At 35.0% G+C, this 18,393-nt stretch overlaps 1 protein-coding gene across 6 annotated transcripts in view; it reads left to right on the top strand.

The window, feature by feature from the left end:
• CFAP54 (cilia and flagella associated protein 54) overlaps positions 1 to 18,393 on the top strand; it is a 311,472-nt gene that overhangs the window by 249,820 nt on the left and 43,259 nt on the right. For all 6 annotated transcript variants that reach the window (XM_082739254.1, XM_082739253.1, XM_082739250.1 and 3 more), the window contains 3 exons: positions 6,503 to 6,676; positions 8,178 to 8,398; positions 12,721 to 12,891. In XM_082739254.1, the coding sequence (XP_082595380.1) occupies positions 6,503 to 6,676; positions 8,178 to 8,398; positions 12,721 to 12,891 (566 nt within the window). The remainder of the gene's footprint in view (positions 1 to 6,502; positions 6,677 to 8,177; positions 8,399 to 12,720; positions 12,892 to 18,393) is intronic.

The following is an 18,393-nucleotide window of genomic DNA, read 5'->3' as shown; positions in this document are numbered from 1 at the left end:
CTTTAATGTCTGGTTTAATAATAGAGCTGGACACTCACACCGACTTCTGTAGTCAGCCTGCGACAACATAATGTTTTAGTCAAAATATGTGAAGAAAATCCAGCTTCACACAGATAGGTAGACAGAAAGTGGAGGACTGTTTAGAGAGCCTTTTCAGATGATTGTGAGTATTCTTTGGTACCAAACCAACACCAGGTATATGGTAGTTCCTTAGTTCCAGTGTAGACTATGAAACAGTATCATTGAACTTTTTGTACTGTTACATTATAATACGTCAGCCTTTCAGTCTGAGTGGATCTTTTACTCATACATGATTTTGTAATATCATGCATCAGATATTTGGAAAATCGTGACTCTCTGGGTTTTGCAGGACTTACAGATGTTTGTATAATTCACTGGACAATTTTTAAAAAACAAAAATTTTAAAATACCACCACCATTCTTCTTATCAGAAAGTATTGAGAAGCCCATGGTGGCATATACAAATTTTCTAAAAATTCTAAATTTTTTCTTAAAAATTTGAATTTTATCATTGGCAGTAAATATCGTCAGTTATTTTCCTTGAAGGTCCACTACTTTATGGAAGGTGTTTGCTGCACAACTAAGTATGGACAACACTTAGTCTGTCTTCTCAGTAGTTCTTTTATGTAAAAATGGTGTTCCATGGTGGGGGGGGGGGATCAGTGCATTCCATTTGCAATTTAATTACAGAAGTGCTTTTCCTTAAGACAGCCATTGTGTATTTCAGTATGCAGCAGAAATATTTTTTTAATTTAAATTCAAGTCAGTTAACCTGTAGTAGTATTTGTTTCATGAGTAGAATGTAGTGATTCATCACTTACATAAACACCCAGGTGCCCTCCTCAATGCCCATCACCCATTTAACCCATCCCTCCTCTTTCCTCTACCTCCCCTCCAGCAACCCTCAGTTTGTTCTCTATAGTTAAGAGTTTCTTTTGGTTTGCCTCCCTCTCTGTTTTTATCTTATTTTATTTTTCCTTCTTTCTTAAATTCTACATATGAATGAAATCATATGATATTTATCATATGGTATGATTTACTTTCTCTGACTGACTTATTCCACTTAACATAATGTACTCTAGTTCCATCCAGGTTGCTGCAAATGGCAAGATTATATTCTTGCCCTTTCTTTTTGATGGCTGAGTGAAAACATTTTATGTGTTCTTCCCATTTCATCACACAAATTACGAAAAAAGATGTGTACTTGAGGGTCAGTAGTTAATAGCTTTAATTTTTCTGCTTTTCAGGGACATTCTTAAGTGAAACTGTCATTTTTATTTATTTATATTTTTTAATTTATTCATTTTACTATGAGTGCATTGCAGTGAAGAATGCAAGAAGTACTAGTACAGTTTGATGTCACTGCCTTCCTAGGGGAAGGAACCACAGTTTTACTTATCATTCCCTTTGCACCATCAATGTACATGTCAACACACTAATTCCAGGATAAACCACTGAATTCAGAAAGATTATTCAACATTTTGCATATTTCACTTGTATTCTTGCTCATCATTCACAAACAAGGAGATCTTTCAGTAGTTGGTGCTGGTATTATTAGACAAATCCAAGCAAAACTGCATGACCAACAATGTCCACAGATATGAGCATTTGTAAGGCAAAAGTGCAACTCTGCGGATGTGTTACTGAGGCTTCATGTTTGCAGCTACATCTCGAATTCAACAAGTTATTTTATTATTGGAAAATGCTACAATTTTGTTTACTGATTTTTCAACCAGTGCAAGTTATTGCAAACAGGACACTGAGGTCTTAGTCTTCAGGATATGTATTCAGCAATGTTAACTTATTAGTTTCTAGGCTTTTGTGTGCATTTCTCCAGCCAACACAATATGATAACCTACTCTATATGATGCTTCACTGACTTTTTCATTTATAGTTTGAAAAGCTGTAACAGAATTTCTTTTTCTTTAAAGAGCTCATCACATACATGTTCAAAATGTGTATGTATTTCTTTTTTTTTAAACTCTGAGCAATTGGTGTTAAGATACCTCAACTGAACTGCCACCATAACTGTTTTAAAAATGTGCAACTCACCATTGCCCTTTCTTTTTGAGATTTACATCTGAATAGTATACTCTGCCTCCTTTGTATCCTCTACCTGGGGACAACTACTTTGGACACAATGCCGTGCATCTTGTGGTTTGGGATTTTAGCTCATTCCTGGTTTATTGAAAATATAATTTGCATTTTATTTGTTTTTTGTGTTGCTTTGGGATGATTTCCAGGAGAAGACAACATGCCAATTCTATATGGACAACTTTGCCAATTCTATATGGACAACACAATAAAATAAAAAATATTTTATCATGTTGTAACATAAATATGGAAAAATCACACAAATAGTGAAAATATAGTTTCATTCAATATCATAAAGGAAATGCCCATATAACCATCATGGGTAAAAAATAAAATAAATCCAGTACCCTACAAGTCTATATCATGCCCACTTCCACTGCCAACCAACCCCCCTTTTCCCCCAGCCTTATTGAAATATAATTGATGTATAACATTTTGTAAGTTTAAGGTGTAAAATGCAATGATTTATACATGTATACATTGCAGAATAATTACCACAATAAAGTTAGTCAACACATCCTAACATCCCTACTTTCTGATTTCTAACACATATATTTTGCCAGCTTTTGATTTTTGTATAAGTGAAATTATAGTCTATATTCTTTTGTATCTGTCTTCGTTTGTTCAACACTATGTTTGTGTAGTTCATTCTTTGATGGACATAATAACAACGTACTAGCCATTCTACTGTTGATAAATATTTGGGGGTTATCAGGAATGATGGTTCTATGAATATACTTGTATATTAGTTTTTGTGCACAAACATACACATTTTTTAGAAGATTTTATTTATTTATTTGACAGAGATCACAAGTAGGTAGAGGCAGGCGGGGGGTGGGGAGCAGGCTCCGTGCTGAGCAGAGAGCCAGATGAGGGGCTCGATCCCAGTACCCTGGGATTATGACCTGAGCTGAAGGCAGAGGCTTTAACCCACTGAGCCACCCAGGAGCGCCTTAAACATAAACATTTTTATGTATATACCAAGGAGTATAATTGCTGGGTCATAGGTCATATTTTCAACTTAGTACTATCAAGAAGTTCTCCAAAGGGGTTTGAATTTAAATTTTACCTTGAGGACTAAAAAGGTAGGACACTATTATATATAGTATTGGCCTTTTTTTATTTAAAGATTTTTACTTATTTACTTGACAGAGAGCTACAGAGAGAGCACAAGTAGACAGAGCAGCAGGCAGAAGGAGAGGGAGAAGCAGGCTCTGTACTGAGCAGGATGCCTGTTGGGCTCAATCCCAGGACCCTGGGATCATGACCTGTGGTGCAGGTGGCCACTTAACCGACTGAGCCACCCAGGTGCCCCAATATTGGCTTTTTTTAGTATTTTTTAGGAACTCCTTATTCAAGAATCATGACCAGTTTTCTTGGGAGTTTTCTGTCTTTTTCTTGGAAATAGGGAGAGATTCTTTCAGTATTCTGGATAGAACCATTTTGTAGAGTATAAGTATTGCAAATATCTTTTATCCCCTCTGTGCTTTGCCTTTATATTTTGCTAGTTGTACCTTTTCACTATACAAAGTTCATAATTTTAGAAATTCTTTTTCTATGAGATTTTCAAAACTGAAAACAGAAAGCATAAGCCACAAAAGAAAAGATTTATAAATTGGACAACATTAAAGAAGATGTGCTCCATATACACAATGGAATATTATGCCTCCATCAGAAAGGATGAATACCCAACTTTTGTATCAACATGGATGGGACTGGAGGAGATTATGCTAAGTGAAATAAGTCAAGCAGAGAAAGTCAATCATCATATGGTTTCACTTATTTGTGGAACATAAGGAACAGCACAGAGGTTATTAGGAAAAGGAAGGGGAAAATGAAAGGGGAGAATCAGAGGAGGGACTATGGACTCTGGGAAACAAACTGAGAGTGTTAAAAAAGGAGGGGAAGTGAGGGGGTGGGTGAGCCTGGTGATGGGTATTAAGGAGGGCATGGATTGCGTGGAGCACTGGGTGTTACATGCAAACAATGAATCATGGAACACTACATCAAAAACTAATGATGTACTGTATGGTTACTAACATAACAAAAAAAAGAAATATTTTTCTATGCAAAAGTCATAAAGATACTCTCCTATGTATACCATCTTTTTTTTTTTTTTTTTCACGATTAGATCTACAAGTCACCAAGTCACCTAGAATCTATTCTTGTATATGGTGTGAGGCTGAAGTCAAGATTATTTTTTCCATATGATATACAATTAACCCAGAACCATGTATTAAAAAGACCAACCTTTTTCACAGTATTGTTGTGTCACATCTGTTTTAAACCAAGTATCCAAGTATATGGTGTAAGAGAGAAAGGTAGAAAGAGAGCAAAAGAGAGAGAGAGAATCAGTATGTTCTTATATTTATCTCATTAGAGAAATAAATATAAGAATATTTTGCAAGACCACAAGGAGAGATGTGTGTTCCCATTGAAAAGGCCTACTACATAACAAGCAGCATGAATGAAAAAGACCTAGGCCTAGATGCAAAATGAAATTTTCAATCACCACAAATAATGAAGAGTTCATTAAAAACATTACAGAGTAAAGAAGATGGTCAAACACAGGAATGAGTATTTGACTAGCATCTGGCTTCTCCCCAGCAATGGTGGATACTAGAAAACAGTAGACTAACACCTTTAAAGTTTTAAGGAAAGATGAGTTTCAACCAAAATCATATATTTAGCTAAACAATCAGTCAAGCATGACTGAGTTGAGCAACGGCTCAACTGATCTTCTTTTGGTGAACTTTTTAAAAGTAAATTACTAGCAAATGTACCTCAGCACCCAAAGGTTAGAAACAAAGAAAAAAGTATGTGAGATAGGAGAAAAAAAGAGAAGGAAGGAAGGAAGGAAGGAAAGGAGGAAGGAAAGGAGGAAGGAAATGGGATTAGGGAGAGGTTTGCGCAGTATTCCAAAAGTACTGGGAATATTCTCTTTGCTAAACTGGTTGGTAAGAGCATGGGAATTCATCTTATTATGCAAGAAAACATACATAGACCATTAACCATAAAAGTTTCTATTCATCTTTCTTCCTTTCCTTCCTGGAAGCAGTCATTATCCTAATAAATACCAATAAATATCCTAATAAACTACTATATATATGCTATAAATATATAAATGTGTGTGTGTGTGTGTGTGTGTGTGTGTGTTGTGACAATCTTTTCAGGATCTTACCATGCCCGTTTTAAAGATGAGAAAATTAAAACTGAGGAAGTCAAAAGCCCAGAGAGGAGCAGAGAGGTTCAAGGTCACACTCTTGGGAGAAGTACATCTGGCATTTGAACTGTGACCCTACACTATATACTTTCTGCCTTATAGATCTAATTAATTCATTTTGCATGCCACCAAATGAATAGACTTCTGTTTATTTTTCCAAGTTTCCACTTTTTTGATATTACAACAAGGGTGGCATGACTGTCTTCTACAAGAATCCTCATGCACTTATACCACTTACAAGTATCTGCAAACTGAGGGGTTTGAAGTGGCGGGGGGGTGGGAGGTTGGGGTACCAGGTGGTGGGTATTATAGAGGGCACGGATTGCATGGAGCACTGGGTGTGGTGAAAAAATAATGAATACTGTTTTTTTCTGAAAATAAATAAATTGATTAAAAAAAAAAAGTATCTGCATTTCTAATTGCGTCAGATCTTGTCAAACTGCTTTCCCAAGAAGTTGCTCTTACAAGTAGTATATGAAGATACCAGTTGCCTTACATTGTTATCACTATTTGTTATTTTCAGATTTTAGTATCTGTCAATTACTGAGAGGTGGAAATGCATTTCATTTTAATTTGCATTTTTCTGATTTTTAACAATGCTAAAACGTTAGCTATTTGGGTCTCCTTTTCTATTGAAATTTTATGTCCACTTTTCTTTTGGACTCTGACTTTTCTTTATCGATTAGTGCAAGGACTTACACATATTCGAGAAAAACAATTCATACGTATTCTAAATATTCTAAATATTTTTCTCCTGTCAGTGGTTTGTCTTTTAACTTTATTTTTTTTTTTAAGGATTTTATTTATCCATTAGTTTGAGAGAGAGATCACAAGCAGGCAGAGAGGCAGGCAGCGAGAGAGGGGGAAGCAGGCTCCCCACCAAGCAGAGAGCCTGACGCGGGGCTCGATCCCAGGACCCCGAGACCATGACCTGAACCGAAGGCAGAGGCCTAACCCACTGTGCCACCCAGGGGTCCCTGTCTTTTAACTTTATGTTCGGTGTCTTTTGTGATATAAAAATGTTTTTTAATCAAATGTGGCCCTATGTGTCAGTCTTTCCTTTATGGGTTATGCTTTTTTTTTTCCATATGGTTATTTTTCAAGGAAAGCATTATATTTGCCTTACAAACTTTCTTCATTTACTGTTATTATTTTTACTTTTAGATAACTACCAAGTGGTCTTCCCGACTACCTATAGATGCTCTTATCAAAGTGATGGCGTGTGTGATAATACAGATGCTAGAAAAAATCCTCAGAATAAAGTGGATATTACATGGATTCTTCTACTGCGCTATTATATTCATCTGCAAAGGATTAATAACATGAGCAAACTGCTAGGTAGGTTTTGATGGGTTAAGAAAAACACATTTTCCAGTTCTTGTTAAGTCATCTTTTATAGAATTTTAAAATGCTATTGACCTCTTTTTGGAATGAACTCTTATCAGAATATGAAAATTTCAGAGGCTCGTAACCTGAGATACACAGATCTTTGGGTAGAATAGTATTTCAACATAGCTAACTTCCTCTGACATTCTATATATTTTATTTCACATATTTAAAAATGTTATTGTAAGGATGTATCCAGAGGCTTCCCAAGACTGCCAAAGGGGCCCATGGCTCAAAACAGTTAATAATCAGAGTGATCACAATTGACAGCTTATGAAATGAACAGTATGGAATTTTGACTTTAAGGAGAGAATGTTCCAGTATCCAGTATGTAAAAGAGAAAGGATACATGACTTCAGATAAGATATGTAACTTTATTGAGTATTTTTGTTTTGTTTCGTTTTTGTTGTTGTTGTTGTATGATCAATGCTGTTTGAAGAACATCCAGAAAAACTGGGATAATCTGCTTCATGCCAGTCCCTCTTGTGTTTCTCACTGTGCTCATGAAATTGGTGATTTCATGTTGTTCATCAGTGCAGATAGTTGGAAAAGACAGTTTGACCCGTGTCAGGGCCCAGTGATGGAGAAGCTGGCAGGGCAAATAGGCCGAGTCACAGAGTTACTACACATGGTTATCAGGAATTAGCAGTGGGATAGAAAGCACACAGAGAGGTGTCAGGTGTAAAAGGTACATCACGAGAAGGGCAAGAATATAAGAAGTTTGAGCAGAGGATGTGGACATGAGCCAGTAGAGCACAGTCTGGCAATGCCTGCTCCATATCAACTCAGCTCACCTTTGAATTCACCTGCTGGCACCTGTCACACACCCACATTTTACTGCTTTTCTGCCCTGGGCTCTTCCTGCTCTTCCTAAAACTACGGAGACTTGCTCAGCTCACTGTCAGGACAGTCCAAAATGTCTAAGATTCCACACATACTAACAAGGTAGGAAACTGGTAGAAAACATTCCAGTCTCCCAATCCCAGACAGTTCTACATGTTATTTTTCAGAAGGTCTTCAGCAGGACTGAGCCCTTATTGTCCAAAACTACAGCGCTTCCATTAACTCTCTGTTGGCTCTTTTCTCACTTCCTTTGTTCTCTCACTTATGCTCCTGAGATCATTTTTCAAATAAATTACCTGCACCTAAATTTTTGCTTTAAGATCTTTGTCGGGGTAAGTCCCAAATGAGATGACTATGTAGAATATTTTGTATTTTCAAGACTTAGAACCTAAAGCAATATCCTCAAATGCTTCTGAAATTTTGTTTATTTCCTTGTGGCAAGAACCAATGCCATTAGTGTATAAGCTTAAAAACGGAGGAATTATACTGGCAACCCCTAGCTGAGGTGGTGTGATTTATAGGGAGAGCAGTTAATGAGCAAATACCAACAATACTGAGACTGTTCTCTTGTCTAACGTGACTCTAAATTAACATATTTTTCTTCCCTAAGCGTCTCCAAAACCAGGATCTGGAATTTCATTGCCAGATGATACACTTCTCACGTCCCTTTTCAACTCTGGGCTGATTTTACGCCAAAAAGAAATGCATTTTTTCCTTAAAAGATTTTTACAGCTGTATTCTTCCTCTTGTATTGATGAATTTCCAAAAGAACTATGTCAAGGTTTGGAAAATACGCTTTTTTTGGAAAAAGTCTTATATGACCCAGTAAAGGTACTGTTCTCAAACATATATGTTTGTAAAACTTCTTAGAATCATTGCTATATTTCTGAAGGAAGCACATTTGAGATAACTCAAGTGGATATCGTGTATTGTAAATTTCTAATTTGTATTTATAAAATGAATAAATCAAGTCATTTGCATTGAATTTTTTCCAAACCAAAAAATATATATATATCAGTCATTAAATTTGAATTCTCTTGACTTCGGACTTCGCCATATAGTACTTTCATTTTTATGATTATAAACTTGCCCATATCAGACATGTCCTTGTTTCTAAGCCCAGAGAAGTGACCTGAAAATGTGACTTCTTCCAAATTGAGAATCTTTGTTTATCTTGTTCTGCTAGATTTTTGGTTAGATGGTAATATATTTTTTTAAAAAAACATTCTTGAACAAAAGAGTGAGGATACTATTAATAAATTGTGATTTTAAAAAGTAGTGGGAAGACCTACTAAGAGATCATTTAAGTATTCATTTAAAGAAGTGATTCTCAGTGAGCGTTATGGAGTGGCTGTCCAGGCAGTGCATTAGGATCCACATGGGAGGATTGACATGCCCAATGCCCTATTTCCTGCCCAGATTATAGATCATTTAAGAAATAAAAACGTTTAAGAGTTTGGGATTAAAAAAAAAATATCCACCCTGATGAGTCAGTGTTGACATTGCAGGATATAGTTTCTATTTACTGGAAATGGTCTTCCTAAAAACAAATAGCACAGTAGACAGACCAGCTGTGTTTGTTTGGTTGGTTGGTTTGGTCATTATAGGCCCTCTTAAAATATGTGTGGACACAGACCTTTTTAAAATCTGTCTCTTGGTGTGGCTCAGTCAGTTAAGTGTTCGTCTTTGCCTCAGGTCACGATCGCAGGGTCCTGGGATCCAGTCCCAACATCAGGCTCCTTGTTCAGGGACCCTGCTTCTCCCTCTGCCTACTGCTCCCCCAGCTTGTGCTCTCTCAATCTCTCTCTCTAACAAATAAATAAAATCTTTAAAAAAATTAAAAAAAAATCTGTCTCATGAAGGAACAGAGAATAGTCACTCCCTACAAACCATTCTCTCCCAAGAAGAAAGAGCATAATTATGTATATCCAACATTTCTTTTTCCCCAAATTCCCCAGTCAAGTAGCTCTCCAGGGGAGAGGAGTGAGAGGAGCTGAAAGGCCAGCTACGTACTGTAAATGTCTGACCCTCGGCTGGGAAGGAAGCAGCAGGGGTGGGATGAAATCACTTCCATCTAACACCAGATCCCCAATTACCCTTCTAGAAACTGTGACTCCCTTTGAGGATTACTGTCATGTGTCCCAGATGCCTCTGGTATTCATTCTGGCATAAGGGGCAGAGAATGAGAAGGTGGAGAACTATAGTTTTGTGAATGGATTCTTGTGACTATTTTGTATGAGTCTGGAAACCAATCGGTGTGATTTCTTAATATTCCGAAAGGAGCTCTGCTTGAGGATTTTAGTATTAAGGGCAGCCTACCATCGCCCATTTCCTAAGCATGAAGCTCCGAACAGAGAGCCTTGAATACACTGTAAATGTATGTGACATTTCTAATGGCAGCAGCGTTACCAAAGATTATTGTACCCTGTTTGCCTTTTTTTTTTTTTTAAATATAATTAGTGTAACACTCTCCCAGAATAATCAGCTCTGGAGATCACTGTCGCTTGCCTGACAGGTGCAAGCCACCTAATCATGTGTTCGTTTCACTGGGGTAGACAGCTAACGAGCATAGAGCCTTTTGGATTTTTTTTTAAAAATAAACTGCAAGCTTGGCTGATTTTTATAATAATGTTTTTGAGCTTTTAATCACTCAGGAGGCTATTTCAATCAAACTCTTTCCATAATTTGATACTTAATCCTGCCTTTCCTCCACAAAGAAATAGACGTCTTTCCAGAGAGATCATTGCTAGGTGCCAGGCTCATCAACGTGTGTGTCTGCATATTGTTAGGTCTATTGAAGCTCTGTGGTGGAAAAACAAAGATGCCAAACAAATTACATTAAAAATTCCTGGAAAAAAATGATTAAAATTATGCACAATGCTGGGTGATTCATGTTTAGACTTGTTGTAAGGTCAAATATTTGACTAGTGTAAAGTGATTTGTTGTTTTTAGGACTGTGGCAAACAAGCTTCTCCTGGTAGGTCTGTTGTTTCATTCCTTTCAAAGAACAAATATAAAAAATATTCAGTGTATGGTCCATCAATGAGCATATATACTTAATTCCATTAGCAAATAGATTTTATGTTTTTGTAAAGATAATGGAAAATTAAATGCCTCTTTGGATATTAACTTTTGTTACAATTTACCCTTATTAGATCATCATGTTAGTAAATGCTGAATATACTGAAATAGTAAAATATTTGCTTATTATTTTCTCTCCTTAGTTATTTTTTTTTCTGCTTAGTCATTAAATATGAATTCTTGCTAAAATAGTTGTCAGAACCTCTGAAAGGCACTTAGATATGAAAAAAATATAAGAAATTAGTTTTGGAATTGGTTATTTACCTGAATTTTTGGTGGACCGCACGACATAGAATTAAGCTTAATTTAGCACTTGTAAATGATTATTTAAACATGATAGTCTTGTTTATTGTCTATTTTGGTTATGCTTTTAGTATCATAGTACTAATAAATGAGGATTCTGGCTTATAATATCCTTTTATGATGATAGTCTCTAGACATTTTTGTAAAGTTTTCATCTTTAATGTTACCCTTCAGTCATGACATATTTTTTCTTTTATCAGTAGACAACTTGAAAGGTCTGTGCTTTATTTCTCTTTTTATTTTACTTTGAAGACTCTCACTGACAGTCTTATATCTTGAATAAGCTCAGAAATAGTGGGAGGCACAAAGCTGTACAGAAACAACAGGCATTTCTTACTGACCACTTACATGTTCCCCTTCATCATCAAGCCTTAAGATACCTTGGATGTCAAAAGTTCACCAAGAGAATTGCGTCCAAGCTACCATGCTATAATCTTGGATTGAATAAGAGCAAGTTAATTTTGAAAATACTTTACATTCCATTAAAGAAGGTCCTTTTCAGATTTGAGGTATTATTATCACTATTATTATCTCTCTGGATAGACTTTTTTTTTTTTTAATAGCAACCATGCTTTGTTTTCTGAGCTAGTTTTAAAAAACTGAATAATTTATCAAATTGCCAATTGCATCCTATACATTTATGTTTCCTGAAAACTCCTGATTCAGGGATCTGGTTGCATCAAAGTAGGCTCAGATGCTCCAAGACTGAATTTACAAATCAACCACATTCATTTAAAGAAGGAATGAGATCAGTAGATTTTAATATTTTATAGCAAAAACTGTGTCTTATTTTGCATATGACATTGCAAAAAATGCTGTTGGAAAGTAGATATTATTTATTATAATCATACCCTCAGTTTATTCGCCACTGAATAAACAAGAAAAAAAGGAGATGTTCTTAGAATCTATGATGATCTTGAGACTAAAATGATAGCAGTGACATTTTCCTCTCTACATCTTTAGTCTGGGAGAGTCACCAAAGTGGAAGACATTTGTTGAGTTCTATGGGTTTTTCTTTTTTTTCCCAAAGATTATTTATTTGAGAGAGAGAGAGACAACATGAGCAGGAGGGACAGAGGGGAAGAAAACCAGAGAGAGAGAATCTCAGATTTTGCACTGAGCAAGAAGCCCGAGGCAGGGCTCGATTTCACCACCCGAAGATCATGACCTGAGCTAAACCAAGAGTTGGACACATAACCAACTGCACCACCCAGGCACTCTGAGTCCCATGTGTTTTGAAGCATATTTTTCTGTAGTAGAATCTTTTCTGGCAATCGGGAACCGTTTTAAAAGCAGAGAAAGTCGATTATCATATGGTTTCACTTATTTGTGGAGTATAACAAATAGCATGGAGGACATGGGGAGTTAGAGAGGAGAGGGGAGTTGGGGGAAATTGGAAGGGGAGGTGAACCATGAGAGACTATGGACTCTGAAAAACAATCTGAGGGCTTTGAAGTGGCGGGGGGTGGTGGTGGGAGGTTGGGGGAACCAGGTGGTGGGTATTATAGAGGGCATGGATTGCATGGAGCACTGGGTGTGGTGCAAAAATAATGAATACTGTTATGCTGAAAATAAATAAAAAATAAATAAATTAATAATAAATAAAAAATAACACAAAAACATTTAAAAAAAAGCTACACCTATAAAACAAACTAAAACAATTCCCAGAATTTTATAATGTAGAAAATACTGAATGGATATTGAGTGAATGTTTTAAATATTGAATGAACTTATTACCAGCAATTAAACTGCTTTTGATTTTCCCCTAGTTATGTCATGACACTTCTCTAAACTCCAATTTATCATTAAATAAACTCTCTGCCAGCCCATCTTCTGGAGATGTGTCATCAGATATGAAGATACAAGATTTAAACAAAGAACTTTGCTTTCAGTGGTACATTCCTCCTCTAGAAAGACCTCCAAAGGACACAGAACCTATGGTATGTAATATAATCACAAAGATAAATCTTATATATAGATATAAAGTTTAACTTGACCATTATAACTTGAAAATAGGGTCCAGCTACTTGTCAGGTAGATGAAAATATCCAGCAATATAGAATCTATGTTGTCTAGTAGAATGAATCTGAAAATAACTAAGAAATCAGGAAAAGTCTGACTTGAGTTGAACATTTTTTCTTTTTCTGATCATCAAGGGATACTTTCCAGTGTGTCACCATAATATAGGATGTTTAATTTTTTTTTTGAAGCCACCTCATCAATTTAAGGATTTTTTTTTCTACTGTCTACTTTGCTAAGATTTTTTAATCAAATCCAAATCTTCTGCTGTGTCTATTAATATTATTTTATGATTTTAATATATTAATCGATTTTTAAAAATATCAAATCAATCTTATGTTCCTGAGATAAACTCAAATTGGTCATATATTAATTTTACTAGGTTCAGTTTATTAAAGTTTTGTATTGGATTTTTGCCACTGTTTAAGAGTAATATTGGGTTAAAATTTTCATTTTCATACTATCTTTGTCAGATCTATTTTGTATCAAGATTTTGTTACACGTATAAAGTGAGTTGATAAATAGCCATATTATTCTATTCTCTGGTGACATTTCTGTAAGTTTAGAGTAAACTTTTCTCCTCAAATATTTGATAAGAACTCATAAGTAGGGACGCCTGGGTGGCTCAGTTGGTTGGACAACTGCCTTTGGCTCAGGTCATGATCCCGGAGTCCCTGCATCGAGTCCCGCATCAGGCTCCCAGCTCCATGAGGAGTCTGCTTCTCCCTCTGACCTTCTCCTTGCTCATGCTCTCTCTCACTGTCTCTCTCTCAAATAAATAAAAATAAAATCTTAAAAAAAAAAAAGAACTCATAAGTAAAGCCATCTGATCCTAGTGGGGGGTTTTTGGTGAGAAGATAGAAAATTAGTAATTTAATTCTTAATTGTTAGAGGCAGCCATTAAGCACTAGTGCTCATTTACTAGATGCCAGAAATGGTATCAGTTCTGATTGGGTCAATATCGGTTCTAATGGTTAGTACCCATGTCAAACCAAGCTTTAAATATTTTGACTATCACCGCTGTTTATAGAACATTGGAGTTTTCTGTTTCTTCTTGAGTCAGGTTTGTTTAAGTTTCTTTATCTAGGAATTTTTTCATTTTATTTAAAACTTCTCTCATACTTTTAATCTCCTCATTGTATTTGTATTGAAGTGTCCCTTTTCTTTTCTTACATAGGTGGTTTGTGTATTTTTTCAACCTTGATCATTGTCACCAGAGGTTTCTCATGTTAATTTTATTTCACTAATCCATATATCTTTCTTCTACTTTGTTTTTGTTTTGTTTTGTATTCTTTTCCTATGTGCTGACTTCTTAAGATAGATGTTTGTTTTTTTTTTCTTTTTCTTTTTTTTTCTCCAAATCCCAGCTTTGCTGTTTATTAATTGTATAATCTTAAGCAAGACGTTTGTTTTAATAATCCTTTTTTTCCTAATGTATACATTTGAAGACTATGGGTTTCTCTAAACAATGCTTTGGTTTCATCAAGCAAGTTTTTATTACAGTATTATCATTATCATTCAGTTAAAAATAATTTTGAAATTTTTGTTATATATTATATATAATATTAGAGAAGTATCTTTTGTTATTTATTCTTAGATTATGTTGTTCTGTGATAATAAAAAAATGCTCTCTATGATTGATATTGTTGAAACCTGCATATTTTCTCCAGGAAAGGATTTATTGTGTAAATATTCCATTGCTCTTAAAATGAATGTGTGGTCCTCTGTTGCTAAGGCAGTGTTCTTATATATACCCAATAAATAGTGTGGTTAGACTTGTTCACACCCCATTCTTGTTTGTTTGCCTTTAATTTTTAAAAATCACAAGTTATTAAAATAAGTATATTTAAATCTCTCATTGTGATTTTCATTGTTTAGTCTGTCAAATTTTGCTTTACATAATTTGAGACTATGTTCTTATATGTTCTTATGTGCAATAAAATTAACTGTTGTATCTTCTTGGTGAACTAAACATTTTATCATTTTGAAATGACTTATGGCCTTTTTGTAATTATGGTTTTTTCTCATAAAGTCTGCTTTGTTTGATATTACTAAAGTAAAATGATTTTCTTGTGATTATTTTCACAGCATGTCTTTATCCAACCTTTTACTTTCAATTCTTTTGTATATTTGTGTTTTGTGTTTTTATCAAAGGCATGCATTTGGATATTTTCAAATGTAGTCTGACAATTTGTATTTGACTGGAGAATTTAATACATTTACATTTAATGTAAGTGCTAATATATTTGGTTTTAAATCTATCATGTTATTTTGTGTTTGGACTTGTCTTAACTCTTATGTTTTTCTCTTTTCCCTTCTTTTGGATTATTTTTATCATTCATTTTTCCTCTATGAGTTTTGAAATTATATACTTTTTTCAGTGCTTTTAGTGGTTAACTATAGGACAGCATATATACTTATCAAAGTCTAAAATTAATAAATATCTTTTTTCCTCTAATGACTTTTATATTACTGTGGAGCCTCTGGAGCCAGATCATCTGGGTTGGAATCCCAGCTCCATCACTTAATAATTTTGTGATCTTTAGTAGATTGGTTAACTTTTCTGTATCATAGTTATCCTTATCTGTAACTAGATATGACTAGGTAAATGCATAACCTCAATACATAGTAATTTTCATTTATTATTATCTGAAATTATTTTAAAATTATGCTGCTGTCTTAAAGTTTGATAACTTCAAATATACATGTAATACACTTGTTAAACATTGTTTGGAAGCTTTTAAAAAAATTTAGCAACAATATCTTCTTATAGATACTTTAGCTGCCAACATCATATAGAAAAGAGAGTAAACTGTGCCTTACCAGCAAAATTAAAGTTCGTAGCATATGGGGGGAAAAAAACCCTTAGTTTGCTTTTAAGTGTACTTCATAAATTTATATCACACATATCACTCCTTGTTTTAATGTTAATTATTTTTATTTTTATCTAACTCTGAATATTTATCTTTATCCACACCTATGTTCATATGCATGGAAAGACATTTGCACTAGAGCTAATTAGGGAGCAGGAGGAGATAGGAGCAAGTATTTAGAATTAGTTTGATATCAGTCCCTGAACAATTGGAGAAAGAAAAGTGATTCACATTCTAGGAGAATCTTGATGAGAGGTCAAGGTTTTAAAAATGGAATAGGTGGTCACTATAGTCATTTGCAGAGGGACCTTCCACCATAGCATTCCTTTGATTGCTGCTCTTTCTAAGAAGAGCCTCAGGCTTTTCCCCATAAAACAGTTGACATATAGTTTTGCCCTGTTCAGCATTTTCATTTGCTTTTTGCCTCCTGCATTGGTCTACTCTTGCATTTTCCAGCTCTTGAGTGCTGTCCCCTCTAGCTGTGCCTCTGGTATCTTCTGCTGCTCCTTGACCCATGTGACCCTCCCTGTCAGATCGTGAAATCTCCTGGGCCTATACTTCTCTTTGCTCTTGAACATACTTCTCCCATTGTCCTCTTCATTCTGCCTCCTTAGGCTGGCAACCTGCTGCTAACTCTTGGTCAGTTATAGCTCTTTCTACTCTTACAAAAAAAAAAAAGGAACTTTAACATATCACTCCCCAGGAACATTTAAAGTTATTTGTCACGTTTTGAAAGTACTCTCTTTCCCACACTTTCCATGTCAAATCTATGCCAGATATTCCATATGCTTTTAAAAATAATAAATCTTCATAGTCTCTTTTGAGGAATTCAGTAATGTAGTTTTCAATTTCTGGATTCAAGAATGCTAATGGACAATGGAATCAATATTGTGTGGGTCTTGAGTAGTATTTTTTTTAAAGAAATTAAAGTGGGAAAAAAGTTTTCTGAATTTTTTGTTTCATGATATTGTTAGAAAGAAAATTTCTCAGATTGATTGATCTTCAGCATATGTCAGAATTTGTTTACTTGCTGGCAAGAGGAACAACCAAGTAATAAAAAAGTATATCCATTCAGGAAGGGTATGGATACAGAAAGATTACATATTTGGGAAATAGAATGTTTACCTAAGGAGCTAATTTTTAAAAATGAATAAGAAAGTATAAACTATAAAGTTCATTTTGCAAGCTCATAGAAATAAAAATATCACATTCGTATCAGCCTGAGACAGAGTGGTCTGAGAAGTTAATGCTATAACTCTATCTGTAGCTGATAGATAGCATCAACAGTTGTGTCTGACAATGAATATGGAGGCATGAACTGGTGTGAGACAGAGATTAGAAGGAGAGCACCAGCTAACAAATTGTGATTTAAACAGGTGGCTAGAGTGGTTTTCTTATGCCATAAGCAAAGTAGTTTTCCCATTTCTTAGTTTAGGGACATTTTTCTCCTCTTTGGTAATAAATATGTATGTATTGGGTCATGATAAAAGATGCAGTTGCTGACATAAATTTCAGTCAAAAAATTGAGAAACACTGACTTGGATGGACTGGATCTCCTCAGACCTAAGATTCTATCTTTTCAGAAGATAACAGTGAAATTTGTTTGATGATTTAAATATTGGTGTATTTGTACATTTATCTACTCATACTAAGTTTCAAGTTGAATAACTGGCTAAAGCTCATGAAACTACAAGATAATAGCAATAGTGAATGTAGAGCTTAGTATATTCTAGATGCTTTGCTTATAATAACTTCACAACTCTGTGAGGTGGGTACTATCCTCACCCCCATTTCACAGAAGAGTAAACTGAGGCACAGGATAGAGGAATGCTTGTTGGCAAGGAATCAGGATTAGATCAATCCGACTCCAAGTGTGAACTCCTCCAAGTCTGGAGTCCTCAGCATGGTGCTTTGTTGAGTCCTCAGACAGTGGTCCTGGCTGCAAGCACTTCTAGCCTCTAGGTGGGATGGTGATGAAAATTAATATCTGACATAGGGAGTTGGAGTTTCCAGAGACTTAGAGGATTAGCAATGCAAGTTAACATCACTTGATTCATCCTACTCAGTCCTCTTTAGTTAATCTAGTATCTGAAGCAGAAATACCATTAAGAACTAAGGATGCTGGTGGCAGCAAAATAGAAATCCTGGAACTAGGGATTTTGACATAAAATTTTTAGATAATTCAGAGGAATAAACATTTCCATGCCACTGTACCTTTTAGAATTAAGTTTATAACTTGGAAAAGTTTAACTTCTTAAGTCTGGAGGGTAGAAATTATATTATCCTATTTAACAAAATTATCTTTAGAGGAATATAGTAGAATATAGTAGAACCACATTATAAGCTCTTCCCTAGAATTTTGTTAGAAACTAAACATTTTTTGAACAATTTAAGTGTCTTCTAGAGATAGATACTGAAGAGGCTTTGAGGGGCAATCATTTTAATGAAACTCCTGGACAAAGGCTTTAAAAATAATTGTGAAGAATAGCACAAAGACGCATAACTACAACTTAGCTTAAAAAGCTATAACTACAGCCAGAGGTCTGATGA

This window comes from Mustela nivalis (genome assembly GCF_964662115.1).
Source record: "Mustela nivalis genome assembly, chromosome: 7".
Taxonomy (NCBI): Eukaryota; Metazoa; Chordata; class Mammalia; order Carnivora; family Mustelidae; genus Mustela; species Mustela nivalis.
This window is presented reverse-complemented; position numbering and strand designations above follow the sequence as displayed.